Genomic DNA, 25147 nt, shown 5'->3' with positions numbered 1-25147 from the left:
AACAGTTTTCCTAAGGCCTCTCTTACACACTGATGCCGAATCTTATATAGATGTTTAAAGTCTACCAACAACGCAGAGACTGGTTTGATGCAGCTCTCCATGCTACTCTATCCTGTGCGAGCTTCTTCATCTCCCAGTACCTACTGCAGCCTACATCCTTCTGAATATGCTTAGTGTATTCATCTCTTGGTCTCCCTCTTCGATTTTTACCCTCCACGCTGCCCTCCAATACTAAATTGGTCATCCCTCGATGTCTCAGAACATGTCCTACCAACCGATCCCTTCTTCTAGTCAAGTTGTGCCACAAGCTCCTCTTCTCCCCAATTATATTCAATACCTCCTCAATACTTATGTGATCTACCCATCTAATCTTCAGCATTCTTCTGTAGCACCACATTTCGAAAGCTTCTATTCTCTTCTTGTCTAAACTAATTATCGTCCATGTTTCACTTCCATACATGGCTACACTCCATACAAATACTCTCAGAAACGGTTTCCTTGCCGTTGCCAGTCTACATTTTATATCCTCTCTACTTCGACCATCATCAGTTATTTTGCTCCCCAAATAGCAAAACTCCTTTACTACTTGTCTCATTTCCTAATCTAATTCCCTCAGCATCACCCGACATAATTCGACTACATTCCATTATCCTCGTTTTGCTTTTGTTGATGTCTATCTTGTATCCTCGTTTCAAGACACTATCCATTTCGCAGAATATTGTGTGTAAATTCCATAGTTTCAATAAAACCAACATCAAGATATGAGCAACAGTCAATTGACCTTATGGAAAGATTAATAATGAGACTGTAGATTGAAAGAGAAACAAACGAGGTTCTCCAAATGGAGAACGAAGAGGCTCAGTGCAGTAACACAGTAGTTAATGAAGGCGCCCAACAGCGCGTGGTGCTAGCCTAGTGGGCGGTGGGTGGGGTTAGTCTGTGGCATGCAGTGCTGGTTGCAGGACAGTCAGTGTGGGTGGAGTTACCTGCTCGAGTTGGGCCTGCGCAGGCTGGTCCTCAGCCACGTGTGCCGCGCCAGCGGGCTCCGCCGGCCTTCTCTGAAACACAACACAACACAAGTCACCTCCCTGTCTCCTCCACCACTAGCTTACACCATCAACAATACTTAAGAGTTGTAAAACTACTGTTGGCTATCAGAGATTATCATAAGTAAGTAAGTGTAGACTACGGTACTTCTCCTAGTGCCTTTGGTCAGAAAGGTTGTACTCCCATTGCCTGTATGGCAGGTGTGTTGCATACCTATCAGGCGTTACCTCATAAGGTTCGCTTTCTTTACACATGCGATCAATGTCTTATTAGATTCCCCTAAAAACCGGAAGCGGTAAACTACCTAGAAAATGAGTGAGGATACATAAAGGGCCACCTACCCTGTGGAACACTTTTCTTATTCATAGTTATACTCCTTTGTGTCATTTAAAAGAAAGCAGTATTTATAGCAAAATTAAACCTGTCAATGTTTAATTCTGGTTTTATTCGAAAATGATTTGTAATGTGAGACAGAGGGGTGTTGTAGTAAAAATAACTAAAACAATGTAGATTTATTAAACTAATGGCCATTAAAATTGCTACACCACGAAGATGACGTGCTATAGACGCGAAATTTAACCGACTGGAAGAATATGCTGTGATGCACAAATGATTAACTTTCCAGAGCATTCGCACAAGGTTGGCGCCGGTGGTGACACCTATAACGTGCTGACATGAGGAAAGTGTCCAACCGATTTCTCATACACAAACGGCAGTTGACCGGCGTTGCCTGGTGAAACGTTGTTGTGATGCCGCATGTAAGGAGGAGAAGTGCGTACCATCACATTTCCGATTTTGATAAAGGTCAGATTGTAGCTTATCGCGATTGCGGTTTATCGTATCGCAACGTTGCTGCTCGCGTTGGTCGAGATCCAATGACTGTTAGCAGAATATGGAATCGGTGGGTTCAGGAGGGTAATACGGAACGCCGTGCTGGATCCCAACGGCCTCGTATCACTAGCAGTCGAGATGACAGGCATCTTATCCGCATGGCTGCAACGGATCGTGCAGCCACGTCTCGATCCCTGAGTCAACAGATGGGGACGTTTGCAAGACCACAACCATCTGCACGAATAGTTCGACGACATTTGCAGTAGCATGGACTATCAGCTCGGAGACCATGGCTGCTGTTACCCTTGACGCATCACAGACAGGAGCGCCTGCGATGGTGTACTCAACGACGAACCTGGGTGCACGAATGGCAAAACGCCATTTTTTCGGATGAATCCGGGTTCTGTTTACAGCATCATGATGGTCGCATCCGTGTTTGGCGTCATCGCGGTGAACGCACATTGGAAGCGTGTATTCGTCATCGCCATACTGGCGTATCGCCCGGCGTGATGGTATGGGGTGCCATTGGTTACACTTCTCGGTCTCCACTTTGAACAGTGGACGTTACATTTCAGATGTGTTACGACCCGTGGCTCTACCCTTCATTCGATCCCTGCGAAACCCTACATTTCAGCAGGATAATCCACGACCGCATGTTGCAGGTCCTGTGCGGGCCTTTCTGGATACAGAAAATGTTCGACTGCTGCCCTGGCCAGCACATTCTCCAGATCTCTCACAAATTGAAAACGTCTGGTCAACGGTGGCCGAGCAACTGGCTCGTCACAATACGCCAGTCACTACTCTTGATTAACTGTGGTATCTTGTTGAAGCTGCACGCCATCCAAGCTCTCTTTGACACAATGCCCAGGCGTATCAAGGCCGTTATTACGGCCAGAGGCGGTTGATGTGGGTACTGATTTCTCAGGATCTATGCACCCAAATTGCGTGAAAATGTAATCACATGTCAGTTCTAGTATAATATATTTGTCGAATGAATACCCGTTTATCGTCTGCATTTCTTCTTGGTGTAGCAATTTTAATGGCCAGTAGTGTATATAGTGCTAGAAAACGCTATTTCCTCAACAAAAAGGTAAAATTTAAAAAGTATAAAGCAAAAATATATCATACATCTTTTCAATATTTCGTTGAACGTGTACGAAATATGTTTCTGTTATTCATAAACAACTTTCGCATTTATCAGTAATAGCAGGAGACTCTCGATTTGCTCATAATGACGAACATTCTATTGAGTAGAAAATAACAACGATAATTATGGAATTTGGTTTGTTTGTCCATGTAAACTGTACTTACATCAAAAGTAATCGCTTTAGTTACATGAAAGAACAGAAGTTACGCAAACAACCAATTTTTATTGCTTATAAAATGCAATTTGTGTTGTGCAGGGATATAAAATACATAATGGACTAACAGTGAATGATACGCGGTTCTACTTACGTGTAAAACAATCAAACATACACAAAAAAAAAACTAAGAGAAATTGTCGGCTCCCAGTTTCGCTCTTACAGTTTCATTTATGTTTCTTTCCCTGCCAATGCTATCAATACTACCAACAATCCTACCGCTTACAGTGTCATTTATGTAGTGTAGCAAAACTACCGAATCCTAGTTTTGGTAGAGCGCAATCTACCAACACTCCAACACTATTTACGAGTTACTGACGCCACGTCTTCTGAGGCGCGGTTACGTGAGAATAGCTCACCGGATAAAGAATTAGTCACCCCTAGAGAAATCATTAAAAGCATCATTTAATACTGAGTAATTCCGCCCCTGGACGTGGTAACCACCGGGTCCACAAGGTTGAACAGGTACAGTGGATTAAGCTACTTGCTAAGGATCTGAACGCGCAATTCCACCAAATTGTGAGGATGCTGGTGTCGGCGTTTTACCTACTGGTCCAACAATCTCAGACACACTGTGTGATAAAAAGTATCAGGACACCTGGGTGAAAATGACTTACAAGTTCGTGGCGCCCTCCATCGACAATGCTAGAATTCAATATGGTGTTGGCCCACCCTTAACCTTTATGACAGCTTCCACTCTCGCAGGCATACGTTCAATCAGGTGAATCAGGTGTTGGAAGGTTTCTTGGGGAATGGCAGCCCATTCTCCACGGAGTGCTGCACTGAGGAGGGATATCGATGTCGCTCGGTGAGGCCTGGCACGCAGTTGGCGTTCCACAAAACCCCAAAGATGTTCTATAGGATTCAGGTCACGACTCCATGCAGCCCAGTACATTACAGGGATGTTAATGTCGTGTAACCACTCCGCCACAGCCCGTGCATTATGAAAAGCTGCTCGATCGTGTTGAAAGATGATCCTCCAATTGCTCTTCAAAGTGGGAAGCGAGAAGGTGCTAAAACATCAACATAGGCCTTTGCTGTGATAGTTCCATGCAAAACAACAAGGGGTGCAAGCCCCCTCCAAGAAAAACACGAGCACACCGTAACACCACCGCCTCCGAATTTTACAGTTGGCGCTACACACGCTGGCAGATGACGTTCACCGGGCATTCGCCATACCCTCACCCTGCCATCGGATGGCCACATTGTGTACCGTGTTTCATCACATCCACACAACGTTTTTCCATTGTTCAATCGTCCAATGTTTACGTTCCTTACACCAAGCGAGGCGTCGTTTGGCATTTACCAGTGTGATGTGTGGCTTATGAACAGCCGCTCGACCATGAAATCCAAGTTTTCTCACCTCCCACCTAACCTGTAGTGGATCCTGATGCAGTTTGGAATTCCTGTGTGATGGTCTGGATAGATGTCTGCCTATTACCCATTAAGACCCTCTTCAACTGTCGGCGGTCTCTCTCAGCCAACAGACGAGGTCGGCCTGTACACTTTTGTGCTGTACGTACCCCTTCATGTTCCCCCTTCACTGTCACATCGGAAATAGTGGACCTAGGTGCTAAGTGTGGAAATCTCGCTTACAGACATATGATACAAGTGACACCCAATCACCTGACCACGTTCGAAGTCCATGAGTTCCGCGGAGGGCCACATTCTGCTCTCTCACAATGTGTAATGACTACTGTGGTCGCTGATATGGAGTACCTGGCAGAAGGTGGCAGCACAGTGTACCTAATATGAAAAAGTATGTTTTTTGTGGTGTCCTGTGTATTTTCTGTGGGGTTCATGACAGGTTATTTTGCAGGCCAGTAGGGACGTCATGGGTAGAGGGAGTGTTGGGCAAACCGGTCACTTACTGTTCCAGCGTGATGAACTTTCCTTTTGTCGTATTATGTGCCCGTGTGAGCAATGGCCTCCTGCGAGGTGACCGACACCATATGTTAATTGCCTGCTGTTCCCGTTGCAATGTTCTCTCGCTAACAGGTTGGGTTGGACCTTCATTCACTGCATGGGCAATTCCTTCGGATTTTGATCACAAGCCGTGAAATGCGTTTCCGGTCCCTCTGAGTCAGGATCTTTTTCGGGCCATAATTCTGACGTGTTTCGTATCCACGTTTGTTACACCACTACTTCTAGACTCGTTGAACATTCGGTCGAGAAACACCAACAAATGCAGCAACTTCACACACCGTATGGCCATGGACATGGCCAAATACGATTGTCTATTTTTGCCACTCTATTACGTTCTTACATTTATCCATGTCTAGATACAAAGTAAACGCTAAACATAAATAGCCCACTAATCACTACAGCATTATGCTAACATAGAGACAGTGGGCGCATGTTGAACACGTGACTGGATCGCTGAACTGTATGTAAAGGCTTAACAATTCATGTGAGCGTGCGCACGGGATGACTAATTTTTCTGTCCGATGAGCTTACATCGTTTACAAAAAAGAAACATGTTTTTATACGAATGTTTGTTACTAAATCGCTAATCCGGTTTATGGTTAATGGTCCACGTCCCATTTGCTGTTGCCTGTCTAGCTACTTCCAGAGGCAACAAAAATTTGATTTTCAATATTCAAATGGCTCTGAGCACTATGGGACTTAACAGCTACGGTCATCAGTCCCCTAGAACTTAGAACTACTTAAACCTAACTAACCTAAGGACAGCACACAACACCCAGCCACCACGAGGCAGAGAAAATCCCTGACCCCGCCGGGAATCGAACCCGGGAACCCGGGCGTGGGAAGCGAGAACGCTACCGCACGACCACGAGATGCGGGCTGATTTTCAATATTGACTTAACGCTCTTGCCTCAAGAACACAGTGGAAACACACGTTCCAAGAGAGTGAAATTGTTTCTTTCCCCTTCCCAAAATCCTTTTGCAGCAAGAGGAAGTAGAATCTGAAATGATATCACTCACTATATCAGACAACAAAGTGAGCTCTACAGGCTTCGAAAGGTAGCAAATGACATTTTTATTAAAACAAGGTACCTTTTACCTCATTACAACCAAAGACCCTTCATTCTCATCAGACCGTCCACTTTTCTCATGTCACATAGGCTGATTCCGTCTGTTTGAATTGCTCTCTCTAGAACTCGCTATGTCACAAATGCTGACTTTGATACAGTCATAAATATGTTCTCTATCTTCTGTCATTATTGCTATCACTACTATGTATAATCAGTAATAGTAGTACTGCCGTTAGTATTATTCCTATTACCTCTTTCTAAGTACTATTATTTCAGATGCCGTGTGACTAGGGCCTCCCATCGGGTAGACTGTTCGCCTGGTGCAAGTCTTCCGATTTGACGATGGGGATGAAATGATGATGATTAGGACAACACGACACCCAATCCCTGAGCGGAGAAAATCTCCGACCCAGCCGGGAATCGAAGCCGGGCCATTAGGATTGACATTCTGTCGCGCTGACCACTCAGCTATCGGGGGCGGGCATTATTTCAAATGGCATTAGATGAATTCGATTATTGTTTCTGTTCCTTTTTAATATTATTCCCATGATTTCAATAATATTTGTCGCAGCTAAATTGTTGTCATTATTTACGTACCAGGTAAGAGTCCAGTGAAGGCCTCTATGAGGGTGAGGACTTCTCTGATGACGTGATGGAAGAAGAAACAGAATTCGAGGGGAAAGGGACAGGGGATTAATATTAGAATCGCAATTTAGTAGAGGTCTGCAAGATGTAAGACCAAATAAGGCAGAAGGGATAGATAACATTTCGGCGTCTCCAACTGATTTGCAAACTGTATTTCTCCTTTGGTCGCTGAACATCTCCTACTTTTTAAAATGGTTTTCACATCGAAAATACGAGGAGCGTCTAATAAACAGGGTAACACATTTTTTTCTCGAATAGTTTCGGTTGAAAAAATGCAGAATTTGTTGTGGGACATTGTGGAATATTCCCGCTTCAGCCGCTATAGTTTCATGCAGTTCCGACAGGTGGCGGAGCTATAAGTAGCCTTCAAAATGGCATCTCTGACGGAGGTCCAAGCAAAGAGCTCTCGTTGAGTTTCTTTTGGCGGAAAACCAGAGCATCGCAGACATTCATAGGCGCTTGTAGAATGTCTAAGAAGCAATGGCAAGGTGAGTCATTGTTTGAGGCGTCTGTCATCTTCGCTCAAACCTGGCCGTTCTCCTGCGAGCCGGCCACCGGCACACAGTAGTGACTCGTGCAATGTCGGCACCTTCGGACACTTTCGGGTAATCAAACACTTTGCTGCTCAACTGGCCGTCTCTGTTGGTACCGCTGGCACATTCGTCCTCCAATTAGGGTACTCAAGGGTTTGTACCCGCTAACTTCCTCTCTACCTAACAGAAGTCCATAATCAGCAACGAAGGGCCATATGTGCGAAATTGCTTGCTCGTTATGAGGCTGATCGTAACAGTTTTTTGTCGAACATCGTTACAGGCGAGAAACATGGGTTCATCATTTCGAACTGGAAACCGGAAACAAAAGTTCAAAGCCGCGCCCTCATACAGTGAAGTCATGGCGGCAGTCTTCTGTGACTCTGAAGGATTATTGTGTTTAGTATCCAAACTCGTGGTGCTACCGCCAGGTAACTGAAGAAACGACTTCGACGTATTCGTCATCACAAAAATGCAAACGAACTTCTCCACGACAATGCAAGTCTGCACAACCTAGAGGAGTTCACGTAACTTCAATGGATTGCTCTTCCTCATCCACTCTACAGTCCGATCTCGCACCTTCCGACTTCCATCTGTTTGGCCCAATGAAGAGCGCACTCTGCAGGAAGCAGTACGTGGATGATGGAGAGGTTATTGATGCTCCGACGTCGACCATGCGGGCATACAGCCCGCCATGCGGGCATACAGCCCCTCTCAATAAGACGCTGACAGGCCGTCGCACTGAACAGAGATTATGTTAAAAAATAGGATTTTGTAGCCAAAGAGTGGGGAATAACATCGTGTAGAGGATTCATGAATAAAACCGACCTGCTTGCAGAAAGAAAAATGTTGGATTAGCTATAGTGCGCCGCTCGTACATGTCTGAGAGGTGAAACACAGCAAGACAATGACAGCCCCGACACGGCGAGAGTTTCTGCTGTTTATGTTCGTGCCTGCCAAACCTTACCTTCGCCAGCACGGCCGTCGTATCTCTCCCCAGTTGAAAACGTCTGAAGTATTAAGGGCAGGGCCCTCGAAGCAGCTCGGGACTTAGACGATCTAACGCGCGAGTTGAACAGAATTTCGCACTATACCCTCAGGAGGATATCTAGCAATTCTATTAATGAATGGCAAGCCGGATAAGTGCTTGCATAAGGATCAGAGGTGGAGCAACGCGTTATTGAGTTACTCAATTTGCGAAGCTCTTTCTCTTGGACAAACCCTCCAATTTCTGTGAAATCGTAATCATTAGTTTGTTTGTACATGCCCATCACATTTGCCGATTTCCGTCCCATTCGGATAATTACTTCGCGGTATGACTGTTTTTAGCTTGGACTATACAGTCAGGCTGCTGCTTATTTGGCCTCTAGGGGCTGACCAGACCTAATTCCTGACTTCCACGATACAGAAAAAATTTGAGGACATATCGGGAAACGAACCTGAGTCCTTCCACACCAAAGTCAACGACGCTAACCATTCTTTGGCTTATTTCTTTCGATATGTTTCATCGTCGGTTTTTCGTCAGTGGCTCTGTGCGAATGTCGCATAACATCTTTCAGTTTTCTGTTTTTTTTTTTCCCGAACTCTTTTTTACAATATTGCGGACCTTAGTCAGAACTATGGTGAGGTGACATACGCTTGATAGCCTAGTAACTTACTATTCAGCTTTCGGAATGGTAATATTTATATAACAGCTGTGGGTGTAGTATCACAGCCGTGCAAAAAAGGAAGGAACTCGACGTAATTATACGGTTACAATTGGCTGAATGAGGCAGCAGGCGGCAGAATACAAGACACGCAAGAAGACGGTCGATACAAAGGTTGCCAGGGCGACAATGGCCTACATTCTTATTTCAATGCGCGGCTGTTGTATTTTTAGCCTCGGAACCGCCTGAAAATGGCCGCAACTACAGTGCAAGTATATATCTTTGCCGCCTCTAAGAAGCATGGCATAAGGTCATGCAATGTAACAGAAGCACTATAATGAATCACTGTTTTCGCTTCCTTCTTTAAATTTTTAACACAGTCGCAAATGCTTCAAATGCGAAACTCTAATAGCGTTGCAAAGGCCTTTTTCCTTTTTCTCTTTTTTTTTACGTACGTTACCTATAGGTTTTTCTAGACGCTATTTTATGGCTGGCAGCAGGATTCATGGTACATTTATTTCCTAACGAAGTAATTTGTCAGCAGTCAACGACAGTTTAAAAACATCCCTGTTTACACGTGCTAAACTGAACTGAAATTAAAGTTCCTGCCAGATTAAAACTGTGTGCCGGACCGAAACTCGAACTCGGGACCTTTGCCTTTCGCGGGCAAGTGCTCTACCATCTGAGCTACCCAAGCACGACTCACGCCCCGTCCTCACAGCTCTACTTCCGCCCAGTACCTCGGCTCCTACCTTCCAAACTTTACAGAAGCTCTCCTGCGAACCTAGCAGGATTAGCATTCCTGAAAGAAAGGATACTGCGGAGACATGGCTTAGCCACAGCCTGGGGGATGTTTCCAGAATGAGATTTTCACTGCGCAGCGGAGTGTGCGCTGATATAAAACTTCCTGGCAGATAAGGTTCGCAGCAGAGCGTCTGTAAAGTCTGGAAGGTAGGAGACGAGGTACTGGCGGAAGTACAGATGTGAGGACGGGGTGTGAGTCGTGCTTGGGTAGCTCAGATGGTAGAGCACTCCGCTGCAGAGTGAAAATCTCATTTTAGAAGTGGTGCTGTCTCCCTCCAGCGAAAGGCAAAAGTCCCGAGTTCGAGTCTCGGTCCGGCACACAGTTTTAATCTGCCAGGAAGTTTCATATCAGCGCAGACTCCGCTGCAGAGTGAAAATGTCATTCTGATTTGAAATGTTATGTGAAATGAAGGTGAAGGGAGGAGAAATGGAAGGGACTATTGATGTCAGCTGCAGTGGGACTTTATGCGGAATCAGTGGCATTGCGGACATTATCTGTTTATTAGCATGGAAACTGTCCTGAAGAATTCTATAGTAGAGTCGGCGAAAGAAGATAAGTAACAACTGCAGTGGGCTTGGTGCGACTGCTCCGCGGGTCGCATGTACGGTACCACAAACGATCAAGTACGCGATTTTGTAAACACTGATCAGCCAGAGCATTATGACCACCGATCTTCTGTGAAAATAGCCCGTCCAGGCGATAGCAGCGTCATCTGGCGAGGAATGATTGCTAGTCAGACAAACGCACAGTGCATATGGTATCGAAGGCGCGCGATTTGTCTGAGCCTGACCAGTGGAAGATTGTGACGGCCAGGAGGCTCGGCACGAGCATTTCGGAAGCTGCACGACTTGCTTGGTATTCGAGGATTGCTGTGGTGAGTGACTTCAGCAAGTGGCGAAACCAAGGTGAAGCCATGTCCAGACGCCGGGGAGTTGGGCGGCCACCCCTCATTACAGATGTTGGACATCGTAGGCTGGGCAGACTGGGAGAACAGGACAGGCGGCGAACTGTGGTAGAACTAACATCAGACTTTAATGGTAGCCAAAGAAAAAGTGTGTCAGAACACATAGTGCACAGAACACTCCTGACGATGGGCCTTCGCAGCCGACAATCCATGCATGTGCCAATGTTAACACCACGACATCGGAAACAACGACTGAAATGGACACCTGACCATCGACACTTGACACTGGCGCAGTGGCAGAGCGTTGCATGGCCTGATGAATTCCTGATGTCTTCTTCATCATGCCGTTGGGAGGGCATCAATCCGTCGTCTTCCAGGGAAACAGCTCCTTGACACCTGTACTGCGGGATGGAGGCAAGCTGGCGGCGGATCCATTAAGATCTGGAGAACATTCATATTGGCAGGGCACCATGACGGCCAAGGAGTGCCGTACACTGGTTGCAGACCACGTGCACCTCTTCATGACGATCATGTTTCCCGACAGCAGTGGCACTTTTCAACATGATAATGTGCCATGTCACAATGCCAGGAGTGTGATACAGTGGTTCGAGGAACACAGAAGCGACTTCCAATTGACGTGCAGCCCTCCAGTTGTGAACCCGATGTGATTGAACGTGGCGTCAGAGCTCATGGCCCCCCTCCCAGGAATTTAGGGCAATTAGGTGACTTGTGTGCAGAAGTGGTGGTACCTCCCTCCAGCGACCTACCACGGCCTCTTTGCTTCCACGTCATGACCCTTCGGCGTTGTTGTTGTTGTGGTCTTCAGTCCAGAGACTGGTTTGATGCAGCTCTCCATGCTACTCTATCCTGTGCAAGCTGCTTCATCTCCCAGTATCTACTGCAGCCTACATCCTTTGAATCTGCTTAGTGTATCCATCTCTTGGTCCCTTTCCACGATTTTTAACCTCCACACTGCCCTCCAATACTATATGCCCTACCAAACGATGCATTGTTCTAGTCAAGTTGTGCCACAAATTTCTCATCTCTCTAATTCTATTCAATACCTTCTCATTAGTTATGTGATCTACCCATCTAATCTTCAGCACTCTTCTGTAGCACCACATTTCGAAAGCTTCTATTCTCTTCTTGTCTAAACTATTTATCGTCCATGTTTCACTTCGATACATGGTTACACTCCATACAAATACTCTCAGAAACGACTTCCTGACACTTAAATCTATACTCGAAGTTAACAAACTTCTCTTCTTCAGAAACGCTTTCCTTGCCATTGCCAGTCTACATTTTATATCCTCTCTACTTCAACCATCATCAGTTATTTTGCTCCCCAAACAGCAAAACTCATTTACTACTTTAAGCGTCTCATTTCCTAATCTAATTTCCGCAGCATCACCCGATTTAATTCGATTACATTCCATTATCCTCGTTTGGCTTTTGTTGATTTTTATCTTATATCCTCCTTTCAAGACACTGTCCATTCCGTTGAGCTGCTCTTCCAGGTGCTTTGTTGTCTCTGACGGAATTACAATGCCCTCGGCGAACCTCAAAGTTTTTATTTCTTCTCCATGGATTTTAATTCCTACTCTGAATTTTTGTTTTGTTTCCTTTACTGCTTGCTCAATATACAGATTGAATAACATCGGAGATAGGCTACAACCCTGTCTCCTTCCCTTCCCAACCACTGCTTCCATTTCATGCCCCTCGACTCTTATAACTGCCATCTGGTTTCTGTACAAATTGTAAATAGCCTTTCGCTCCCTGTATTTTACCCCTGCCACCTTCAGAATTTGAAAGAGAGTATTCCAGTCAACATTGTCAAAAGCTTTCTCTAAGTCTGCAAATGCTAGAAACATAGGTTTGCCTTCGTTTTAATCTATTTTCTAAGATAAGTCGTAAGGTCAGTATTGCCTCACGTGTTCCAATATTTCTACGGAATCCAAACTGATCTTCCCCGAGGTCGGCTTCTACCAGTTTTTCCATTCAGCTGTAAAGAGTTCGCGTTAGTATTTTGCAGCTGTGACTTATTAAACTGACAGTTCGGTAATTTTCACATCTGTCAACACCTGCTTTCTTTGGGATTGGAATTATTATATTGTTCTTGAAGTCTGAGGGTATTTCGCCTGTCTCACACATCTTGCTCACTAGATGGTAGAGTTTTGTTAGGTTTATCCGTGTCAAAGATGGACATACCGGCTATTAGGTAGGAATGTTCTGGCTGATCAGCGTATGCGGGTATGGCAACACCAAGTGTTGTCGCAGCTCTATAGGCGACAACCGTTTTCGCCTGAAACCGTTTGTGCTTCGCAGTTGAAAGATGGTAACAGCGCTGTTAGCTGTCAGTGATCTTCCTTCGCCGACTCTACTACAGAATAGGGTTACTTATTGGACTTAATCTGGTAATTATAAAATGAGGAAATAGCTTACCTGGCCTGGGGCGCCTCGCCATCCAGCTCGATGTCACCGCTCTCGCCGTAGCACTCGAAGCTCTCTCCGTCCGAAAGGCTCGAGCACTGGCTGCAAGTACAAACCAACACAACGACGCTAAAAACCAGCTGCAGTGCCGTGTTATGCGTGGATCACAATAGCGAACTGTTAATAGATAGGCATGGAAGAGCGGCGACCTTTTCTTTCCTGCACTACCCCAGCGTAACCCGCCTCCGTGCCCGAGGTCGCTAATGCACGTCTGTTAGTTGACGCTTGACCCGGGGATAAGCCGGTTTGAATCCTGGTGATGGAAAAGATTTTCACTCCCAGCACTTGGCTGGCAAGGGGAAGAGAGAGGTGGGGCGTAATGATTCTGATTAGCAGATTTTCCGCCAATTTCTTGGTTTAAATGTCAAACTTCTTAGTAGGCATGTGACATTTGATAACGACCCGTCCGTCGGATGGGCATGTTACGCTTGGCGGCCCCCTTGGTGCTAATCGCGAGGTGTAAGCTACGTATGAGCCGGCACCAGGGTTCACCCTTCCCTTCTCATATCGTCTTCACCATACAACACAAACATTATACTACACTACACATACTTCGTCATACTTCAGATCGTGTATTGTGTATTGAACCGGGGAGCCGGCAGAACTGGCCGAGTGGTTCTAGGCGCTACAGTCCGGAACCGCGCGACCGCTACGGTAGCGGGTTCGAATCCTGCCCCGGCCATGGATTTATGTGATGTCCTTAGGTTAGTTAGGTTTAAGTAGTTCTAGGGGACTGATGACCACAGCAGTTAAGTCCCATAGTGCTCAGAGCCATTTTTTGAACCGGGGACCTAGAAACGACGGAGAGGCTTCGTCCCGCCGTAGCTCTCAGTGGTTCACATCCCCACAACAGGCCACAGCAATTAACCAACCTCACCGTCGCCCGACACCGATTCCAGGGTTTTTGTGCGGTTCGGTCTCCAGTGGACCCCCCGGGAACGTTTCATATCAGACGAGTGTAACCCCAAATGATTGCATTGTAGAGTAATTATGGTGTACGCGTACGTGGAGACAGTGTTTGCGCAGCAATCGCCGACATAGTGTAACTAAGGCGGAAAAAGGGGAACCAGCCCGCAATCGCCTTAAAAATCATCCACAGGCTGGCCGGCACACCGGACCTCGACATTAATCCGACTGATGGATTCGTGCCGGGGACCGGCACGCCTTCCCTCTCGGGAAGCAGCGCGCTGGACCACGCGGCTAGCCGGCCGGGCTACTTCAGATTAATGGACATGTAACTCTAATCCACCTGATGATGGCAGCATGCTGCCGAAACGCGTGATACTAATAAATATTAGTAGAAAGTGACAGAAGCAGAAAGAATTAATTTACAAATACTATAGTCACTCGGAAAACACGGTAATTTCCCTCTTAGACGAATCCTCAACTCCAAATTGAATTTAATCACATGCGAAAATTTATCATTTGCTAAATGGAAACCAATACAAAACGATAACTTTTTGTCTTGAGGAAGGAAGTAAAGATTTTGTTTCCGTTATATCTAATTCGAATGCCTTACAATAAGTGTTTCATGCCATGTAAGTGACTCACTGCACGATTACACAATGAGATTCTCACGCTCATTCGTCGTTAATTACACTGCTGGCCACCCAATAGACAAACCAAGAAGGACCGGAGATACCACAGCCAAACTGATTTGCTATAACCGGTGCTACACGCCTCGGCATTGAATCAAAGAGGCTCTGGATGTGTTATTGGGGTATAGAAATCCACGCTGATTCCACATGTTACCAAAAGCTGATCTGGTGTAGGACTAAGTGGTGTATACCGGGCCAGTCGTTCCGTAATCATCGACTAGACATTTTAGACAGGCGAGAGATCGGGAGAACAGAGTCCAAGGGAGCAATGCAGTACGATCGGCGACGAGGAAGTCTTGAACACTGCGTGGCACGTGTGATCACGCAGCCGCGCATTATCCTGTTCCATTGTGGCCGTGGGCAAATTCCGAAGATATGAGAGGATCATAGGCTCCAACACTTCAGAGACGTAACGGTGGCTGGTTAGTGTACCGGCAATGAGCAATGGGTAGGGGGGAGGGGAGGTGGGCAGTGGATTCCGGATTCCAATACAACCCTACTACCCCAAACCATAATACCGGGCGCAGGACCATCATGGCAAGGCATAAGGCAACAGTTAAACAATATCCCAGCACGGTGTCTCAAGACTCTAATCCGACGATGCAGACCGAGGTGCAGGCAGAATCGGGATACATCGGTAAAAACAGCGTCGTTGCATTTGTTTGTCCACGTCCGTCATTCATCGCTCCACTGCCGGCGCAAACGCATGTGGCGTTGACCCAGCAGCAACGGACGCCTAGCGGGCAGTCCAGTCTGCTGCAAACGACGTCGATTGGTACGCGCAGACACTGCCTGTGGCGGAACTGACCGAATTTGTTACGATTTGGTTCGTGATGTGGCAGAGCGGTCCATCACTGCCATGAGCACAAATGCCTGTCACCACTTGTAGTGGTGCAACGAGGTGAGTGCAATCGGTTACGCCGGTCCGTCATTCCCTCCTGCATTCAGTGGTCACAGATCATCACAGTTGCTCATTTCCGCCCGCCACGATCACCGATTTCTCTGAAGGATAATCCGCAATCCTTATACACAACTATTCTTTCTCGGTCGTAATCCGAAACGTACTCTAAAGACGCTTGCTTTCTTCTACGAGGCATAATGAAGCTGCTGACGAAAACAACCCCACAAAAGAACAACTCCAGTACGTCGACACGGCTCCCTGTTCCACCTTTATACAGAGTGATTCACGAAGATATGCAAATATTTTAATATGTTGTTCTACGAGTAAAACTAAACAAAAAAGTTCATATAAACATAGTAACGTATGTTATTCAGTTATACAGCTACCACACTTTAACGACTTAATGCACTTTATACACTACTGGCCATTAAAATTGCTACACCACGAAAACGACGTGCTACAGACGTGAAATTAACCGACAGGAAGAAGATGCTGTGATATGCAAATGATTAGCTTTTCAGAGCATTCACACAAGGTTGGCGCCGGTGGCGACACCTACAACGTGCTGACATGAGGAAAGTTTCCAATCGATTTCTCATACACAAATAGCAGTTGACCCGCGTCGCCTGGTGAAACGTTGTTGTGATGCCTCGTGTAAGGAGGAGAAATGCGTACCATCACGTTTCCGACTTTGATAAAGGTCGGATTGTAGCCTATCGCGATTGCGGTTTATCGTATCGCGACATTGCTGTTCGCGTTGGTCGAGATCCAATGAATGGTAGCCGAATATGGAATCGGCGGGTTCAGGAGGGTAATACGGAAAGCCGTGCTGGATCGCAACGGCCTCGTATCACTAGTAGTCGAGATGACAGGCACCTTATCCGCATGGCTGTAACGGATCGTGCAGCTACGTCTCGATCCCTGAGTCAACAGATGGGGACGTTTGTAAGACAACAACCATCTGCACGAACAGTTCGATGACGTTTGCAGCAGCATGGACTATCAGCTCGGAGACTATGGCTGCGGTTACCCTTGACGCTGCATCACAGACAGGAGCGCCTGCGATGGTGTACTCAACGACGAACCTGTGTGCACGAATGGCAAAACGTCATTTTTTCGGATGAATCCAGGTTCTGTTTACAGTATCATGATGGTCGCATCTGTGTTTGGCGACATCGCGGTGAACGCACATTGGAAGCGTATCATCTGGCGTGATGTTATGGGATGCCATTGGTTACACGTCTCGGTCACCTCTTGTTCGCACTGACAGCACTTTGAACAGTGGACGTTACATTTCAGATGTGTTACGACCCGTGGCTCTAACCTTCATTCTATCCCTCCGAAACCCTACATTTCAGCAGGATAATGCACGACCGCATGTTATACGTCCTGCACGGGCCTTTCTGGATACAGAAAATGTTCGACTGCTGTCCTGGCCAGCACAGTCTCCAGATCTCTCAGCAATTGAAAACGTCTGGTCAATAGTGGCCGAACAACTGGATCGTCACAATACGCCAGTCAGTACTCATGATGAACTCTGGTATCGTGTTGAAGTTGCATGGGCAACTGTACCTGTACACTCCATGCAAGCTCTGTTTGAGCCAATGCCCAGGTGTATCAAGGCCGTTATGAAGGCCAGAGGTGGTTGTTGTGGGTACTGATTTCTCAGGATCTATGCACCCAAATTGCGTGAAAATGTAATAACGTGTCAGTTGTAGTATAACATATTTGTCCAATGAATACCCGTTTATCATCTGCATTCATTTTGGTTTAGTAATTTTAATGGGCAGTAGTGTATTTCGAGAGGTCTGGAGGTGCAGCCGGAGTAGGAGTCTTAACTTTTTCCGCTTGTGTTACAGAACCGAGGATAGACAGAGTATGGTTTCCTACTCGTCATCACATTGAACTTCGAACTGTTTTAAGCTGGTGAATTATTGTAATTACGAAATTGACTTAGTTTTCACGTGTCTTTGATGACTGTTCTGGTGATATTCTCAACGTAACTTTACCGCATTTGATAAGCATATTTTCTGTCTGTATTTTAACTGAATATTGTAGGACCTCTTGACGTCTATTTGAGATGTTCTTTCCTGAATAAACATAATTTAACGTAATTCTTAGTAATCTACATCAATTACAGACATTAGAAGAGAACTCTTGTCATTCAGTTATTCATTTAATTTGATTTTGTATTTCTGTGTATTTCATTAACTCTCAGTTCAAGCCATGCACAGACTATTCGACTGCAGGATCACAGTTATAGGTTTTACTGGCTGCGAATCAGCTGCGGGGCGTGAGAGCAGAGGCGTGTAGCTCGACCCTATGACGGCATCGAGCTTTTCATGAATCGTCCAAGTACCTAAAGCACGAGTAACCACAGGTTTGGGGTGCTAATTAGGAGAGTAACTACATTAGTAGTACCCATTAGGTACAGTTGCAGATTAGCGTGGTGAGTTGCATCAAACCAGCCTTCGGACAACAACACAGGACTGAAAGCCGTACAGCAGTTACCTACTGTTATTCTAAAAGAGAATATAAAATTTCATTGTGACTAGTGTATGGGAAATGACTTTAACAATTCACAGATTGGTGGATGATTTTTACGACCTACAAAAAGAACATGCGCGTAATGGAGGTTGCCTGTATGAGGATCACGGGATGACAGCATGGGAACGCCTTCTTTAGGACAAAGGGCCAGTAAGAGCAGGCAGAAAAAGTTTACAGCTTACTAATCGTCAATGCACATCGCGACGCCATAAGTACTACAGGGACAGGGTCACCAGAAAGAGCACATCGATAATGTTTCCTTTGGTCGACTCCGAGAACACTATTTCAACGTGGCTAGTAAGCCATCTACGATCGTAGAGGTCGCTCAGCGACTAGAAGTGTGAGCGTGTGGGTGCTATTCTGTCATTCTGCAGAATGGATTAATCTGAGATGTACCCTTTACCCTGTGGCTCCTGCAAGATGTAATTTCCACCTCCACACCACTACAGAAGTCAGACAGACGCTCCTAACGTTCTAAAGAGAAATACCTGAAAAACTTTCAGCACTAAATATCTTCTGGAGTCGTCTGCTGTAAGGAAATGACACAAAAATTCACAAAATTTCTTATGTAACTAGTGGGATACTTGGGTACTGGAGTAGTGCTAGTTAGTGTAAGAAAAACATGAAACTATTATTTATTTTGCAAAAAGTTCTGAGAAATCACAATGGCACTTTTAGTTATGAACTGAACAAGTTATTTCCGGGTTCTTTTCGGAATGTGAAGTTACCTCTTAAGGATAGGATTCGCTAATGAAATTTCTATATAAAGTTTACGATTGTTATTGACTTGGCAGAATGGCTGAGAGCTGCGCCTACTCAACTTGAATGATTATCGGTTAGAATGTTGCTAGGTACGGTCGAGGCTGTCGCGTGTGAAATGCAGTGAAGTGTACTGTTGTGGAGGAAATATGGGGCTCGCAAGAGCTGTAGCGCGCAATACCGTAAGCTGCGAGGACTGCTGTCTGCGCCGCTCGCTGCTGACAAATAACATAACTCTCGTTCTATCTGGATTGACCCTTGCCAATCAAACTCTCCCTACGCCTTGATGAAGTCAAGGACTCCTATTCTCCCCTAGTCTAACTATTGGTGTGGTACACTAGTCAGATAACCAGTCCATCGCGATGCCACTCAAAAATTCGCTCACAGGTGTTTAACTATAACTCTGTCCGTCCGCACCGCACAATAAGTGTGGTGGCCAACACAGTGAACAACGCTGAATTGCAAGGACTCAATATAGAGTCGCACTCCGATTCGCTCTCGACAGAGATGCTCTCCCAGTGGAGTACTGAGGAGAGACTTGTTCCTCGCTCTTTGAGTACACATAAGAGCGCACACGCTCTCGTTACGTGTTCTCGCTCCAAGAGCGACATCGGAACGGCCCCTCTCCACGCCAGACGTGAAGGGGTATATCTTTCGGTCTCTTCCATTACTCCTTCAGCTCAAGGCGGGAGAATGACGTTTCGTTTAAGGCGACCAATCCGGAAATCTGAAGCATCGGCGTTTGGCGTTTACTATCTCCCTGCGAAAACTTCTGAAACTGCGTGCTATGTTTGTAAAGAATGTGCAGGCTGGGCGCTCCCACACAGCGTAGCGGAATTTGCTTTTAAGCCGAACACGGGGTCGTTCTCCCCTTTCACTCGGGCAAACGCTGTCCGCTCCACGGGCAGTCGCTGTCCGACGTAGATAGGCTGAATCATCCTCTGGAGGGACCGGCCTCCCGGCGTGCGGTCCGCCTCTCCCGAACTAAAAGCTCTTGTGGCCGTCGTGTCTTGAATGTGAGTGTGTGTACGCCAGCCTCGAGTATCTCAACCTCAGTGCGCACTTGTTGTTTGCATATCGTTTACATGAACTCATACAACATTGACTTTATCTTATCGAGTTTGGGTTCGAATGAAGCGTCTTGATGTGCGGAATATGGTTGTGAGGGTGGAATATGTAAGCACTGAAGGTCAGGGGACCACGACGTCTTACAGAAGGAACGCAAGCTGGCCGTGCTGACCTCTTTCCGTTGAGCTCCGGCGAGGTGCTGCCTCCGAGGGCGGAGTCGGCGTCGTCCGTGGAGGCGGGCGGCGTCGCGACGGCGAGGGGCGGGGCGTCGTCGTGGCTAGTCAGCAGGAAGCTGGGCGGCTCCACCATCCTGCCCTCGTCACCTGCAACAGTGCAGGGCGCCGCTCGTCAGCGGGAGACATGTGGTACTGGCCGGGTACGCGCGAAAACTCAATGCAGCAAGTGGCTCTTCGCAAATATTCCACTTTAATTCGACTAAATCACAGAAATTACGAAATACGAGCAATTCCTATTCGCACATGCAGCTTTTGAAATAAGTAGTGGCAGCCATATACAATTGGCAGCACTGCGGAACAGGGACCTCTGAACTGTAAACAATCTCTCCATTATAGCTTTCCCTCTACATCTACATCTACATACATACTCCGCAATCCACCATACGGTGCGTGGCGGAGGGTACCTCATACCACAACTAGCATCTTCTCTCCCTGTTCCACTCCCAAACAGAACGAGGGAAAAATGACTGCCTATATGCCTCTGTACGACGCCTAATCTCTCTTATCTTTGTGGTCTTTCAGCAAAATATAAGTTGGCAGCAGTAAAACTGTACTGCATTCAGCCTAAAATGCTGCTTCTCTAAATTTCCTCAGTAGCGATTCACGAAAAGAACGCCTCCTTTCCTCCAGAGACTCCCACCCGAGTTCCTGAAGAATTTCCGTAACACTCGCGTGATGATCAGACCTACCAGTAACAAATCTAGCAGCCCGCCTCTGAATTGCTTCTATGTCCTCACTCAATCCGAACTGATGGGGATCCCAAACGCTCGAACAGTACTCAAGAATAGGTCGTATTAGTGTTTTATAAGGGGTCTCCTTTACAGATGAACCACATCTTCCCAAAAGTCTACTAATGAACCGAAGACGACTATCCGCCTTCCCCACAACTGCCATTACGTCCTTGTCCCACTTCATATTGCTCTGCAATCTTAGCCCAAATATTTAACCGACGTGACTGTGTACAGAACTACACTACTAATGGAGTATTCAAACATTACGGGATTCTTTTTCCTATTCATCTGCATTAATTTACATTTATCTATATTTAGAGTTAGCTGCCATTCTTTACACCAATCACAAATCCTGTCCAAGTCATCTTGTATCTTCCTACAGTCACTCAACAACGACACCTTCCCGTCTCCAACCGAGACGAAGATTTCATTGGTAAAGAAAATTATTTATATTTTGAGAATGAGAGTATTTAGACTAATACTTCATTGCCAGAATAAGAGGCTCGCAATTTCTAATTCATGACCGCCTGAATACAGTTGCGCCAACTTTACCCGCCCTTGAATGTCGTACTTCGTAACGAAGTAATAACTGCACGCTCTGAAACAGTAGCGATCTGCATGATATGTAGAAAATGGCTTCTAGTTGTTTGTCTGCAACCCGTTATTCCGGGAAGCGTTACGGGTGCTTACAGAAACACTAACATCTGGTCTGTCAGCTATGAAAATGATAGTAATTAGTGTTAAATACACGTATACCATTTTCACTTAATGCAAGTATTATTACCTAATAACCACAAATTCTTACACTAGCAATGGCCAGGACAGGAGACTAGGCTGGCTAAAGAAGAAGACAAGAGAAAGAGAGTTTATCAAAGACAAGTGATGAACAACATACACAAATTCAGAGACAACGTTTTGTTGAATTTTACCGCAGTTACTGACATACATCACGTTTGTCTTCTCTAGCCATGTGTATAAAGGATCATTCAATTACAGATAATAAATAGTATGTTCAAAAATGGCTCTGAGCACTACGTGACTTAACATATGACGTCATCAGTTCCCTAGAATTTAGAACTACTTAAACCTGACTAACCTAAGGACATCACACACATCCATGTCCGAGGCAGGATTCGAACCTGCGACCGTAGCAGTCGCGCGGTTCCGGACTGAAGCGCCTAGAACCGCTCGGCCACTGCGACCGGCAAATAGTATGTATAATACAATATATGTATATAACTTCAAGCATCATTTGACGTACATAGGAAAAGAAATCAAAGTATCGTTACACCATGTAAAATTCATGAATCAGTAGAACGGTCAACATCATTCTTTGCTATAAAATTTACAAAAACAATGAAAGTGTGCAGAGGGAGCGCCGACAATTTTTTTAACTTAGGGTGTCACACTCCGGTTCCCTCGAAACATGCAATAAAAACATGGATTAAAAATTCGGAAGAGATGGGATCTGATCTAAAAAAGAAACCATCAGTACGTCCTAGATGTGCTCGTAGTCCACAGAAAACCGAAGGTGCATACGTTTGAGTCTTACTGAGCCAACGGCGTTCAGTTTGTAAGCAAGCAGCTGCGGGAAGAGTGTCCCAACATCTACATCTATATCTACTCCGCAGTTCACAATTAAGTGCCCGTCAGAGAGTTCATCGAACCATCTTCAAGCTGTTTCTCTACTGTTCCATTCTCGAACGACGCGCAAGAAAAACGAGGACTTAAATATTTCTGTGTGACCTCTGGTTTCTCTTACCTTATTACGATGATTATTTCTCCCTACGTAGGTAGGCGCCAAAAAAATATTTTCGCAATCTGAGGAGACAGTTGGTGATTGAAATTTCAAGACAATACCCTGCCACGAGAAAAAACGCTTTTGTTTTATTAATTACCGCCCCAATTCATGTATCGTGTCCGAGGCACTCCATCCCCTTTTTCGCGATAATACAAAACATGCTGCCTTTCTTTGAACTTTGTATGTCCTCCGTCTGTGTCATCTGAGGGGGATTCCACAGTGCAGAGCAATACTCCAGAAGAGGGCGGACAAGCGTGGTGTAGGCAGTCTCTTTAGTAGAACCTGTTGCACTTTGTAAGTGTTCTGCCAGTAAATAGCAATATTTGGTTTGCTTTCCCCACAAATCATCTATGTGGTCGTTCCAGTTTAAGTTATTCGTTATTTCAATCGCTAACTATTTACTTCAATTTACAGCCTTTGGACTTGTATGATTTATCGTTCAGCAGAAGGTTAGCTGATTTCTTTTAGTACTCAAGTGGATGACTTCAGACTTTTCATTATTTAGAGTCGATTGACACTTTTCGCACCAAACAGATATCTTATCTAAATCATTTTGCAATATGTAATAAAATGGAACACCTACAGCCATCCTTATGATGTCATTTATTACATGGCTACCAGTTTCGGTGCTTCAGTGCACCATCTTCAGGCCTTAGCTGGCGCTGAGGGGGCACCATCCGTATACACGATTCATCAGTGGCCAACATCTATAACCACCTGCAACATCGATGTTATCTCCCCAACCTTCAACTATCAACTACCTGGAGAAACACTCAAAACAGAGCGACTAAAACGTGGATGATAGATGAGACCAGCCAGCCGGTGTGGCCGAGCAATTCTAGGCACTTCAGTCTGGAACCGCGCGGCCGCTACGGTCGCAGGATCAAATCCTGCCTCGGGCATGGGTGTGTGTGATGTCCTTAGGTTAGCCGGCCGGAGTGGCCGTGCGGTTCTAGGCGCTACAGTCTGGAGCCGAGCGACCGCTACGGTCGCAGGTTCGAATCCTGCCTCGGGCATGGATGTGTGTGAAGTCTTTAGGTTAGTTAGGTTTAATTAGTTCTAAGTTCTAGGCGACTGATGACCTCAGAAGTTAAGTCGCATAGTGCTCAGAGCCATTTGAACCATTTGTCCTTAAGTTAGTTAGGTTTAAGTAGTTCTAAGTTCTAGGGGACTGATGACCTGAGATGTTAAGTCCCATAGGGCTCAGAACCATTTGAACCAATAGGTGAGACCAATATTCATCCCACATGTTTCGTGAATAAGCAGCAAATACCATTACTGGGCAGACAGCAACCCTAATGAAGTGCATGAATGTCCTTTACACATCAGAAACGTCACAGTATGGTGTACAGTTTCGTCACACGGGGTCATCGGACGTAATTTTTCGAAAATGAAGAGCGGGTCACAGTGACTTTCACTTCGGATCGGTATGTTGAGATGTTACACTTTTTTGCTGCGGCTGCGTTGATCAGTATTCCACAACATCACAAAACCTGGTTTCAACAGGACGGTCTGACATCACACAACTGCAAGGCAGTCAGTGGCAGCTGTGCGAGAACTGTTCGGTAACTGTGGCGTCTCAACATAAGGTGGCATTTACAGGCCCCCAAGATCACCGGATTTGTCCCTTTGTGATTTTTTCTTTTGGGTACACCTCAAGTCGGGTCTACACGACCCGTTGAAGGTCACTGGATAAACTAAAACAAGGAACTGAAGACGAATTTCGTGGTATCCTGCCTGAGATGTTGCACCACTCAAGAGCAGATTGGAAAAATTCATACGTCTAGGAGGGCACTATTTACTGGAAGTAGATAATTCGGATTATTGTCTCTTAAAAGGCATTTTGGAGTGGTCCGATTTCTGTAAATAATTTTTTTTTGGAGATTTTCTATTTTTATTGGGTGTTTCAAAAGTTTCCTTTTTCCAATTTCTGTTTCCTTTTTCCAGTATCACCAGCAGATGGACGGATGGTCATATTAATGTGTGTCACTTTGTGTCGTTGTCTTAAAAACCTCCATGAAAATCGTCAGGAACTGATCGATCACAAGGCACCGTTTGGTCCTCCACAAGGACCCCACAGTTTTATTTTAATTTTTGTTTTCTTTCTGAGTGGTTCTCCCTCAGGGACTCACTGTCTAAGAATATGACTGTCTGCAGAGACGCTTCAGTCAGCTTAATATGACTGCGAAAGTAAACAGTCTCTCCACTTGAACTACCGTCATTATAGGAGACTGTCGTAGGTTAAGCTAAT

The 25147-nt window shown here is 45.7% G+C and overlaps 1 protein-coding gene across 5 annotated transcripts in view; it reads right to left on the bottom strand.

Annotated features, from left to right (window-relative positions):
- The window catches only part of LOC126473185 (rab11 family-interacting protein 4), a 939113-nt gene that overhangs the window by 253564 nt on the left and 660402 nt on the right, over positions 1 to 25147 (bottom strand). For 4 of the 5 annotated variants that reach the window (XM_050100073.1, XM_050100074.1, XM_050100075.1 and 1 more), the window contains 3 exons: positions 20301 to 20451; positions 13208 to 13297; positions 987 to 1058 (listed from right to left, as the gene is read on the bottom strand). In XM_050100073.1, coding sequence (XP_049956030.1) covers positions 987 to 1058; positions 13208 to 13297; positions 20301 to 20451 — 313 coding nt within the window. The remainder of the gene's footprint in view (positions 1 to 986; positions 1059 to 13207; positions 13298 to 20300; positions 20452 to 25147) is intronic. The other variant, XM_050100076.1, reaches the window with a different exon arrangement.

Source organism: Schistocerca serialis, chromosome 4 (genome assembly GCF_023864345.2).
Source record: "Schistocerca serialis cubense isolate TAMUIC-IGC-003099 chromosome 4, iqSchSeri2.2, whole genome shotgun sequence".
Taxonomy (NCBI): domain Eukaryota; kingdom Metazoa; phylum Arthropoda; class Insecta; order Orthoptera; family Acrididae; genus Schistocerca; species Schistocerca serialis.
The sequence above is the reverse complement of the archived record's forward strand: the minus strand, read 5'-3'. Positions and strand labels throughout refer to the sequence as shown.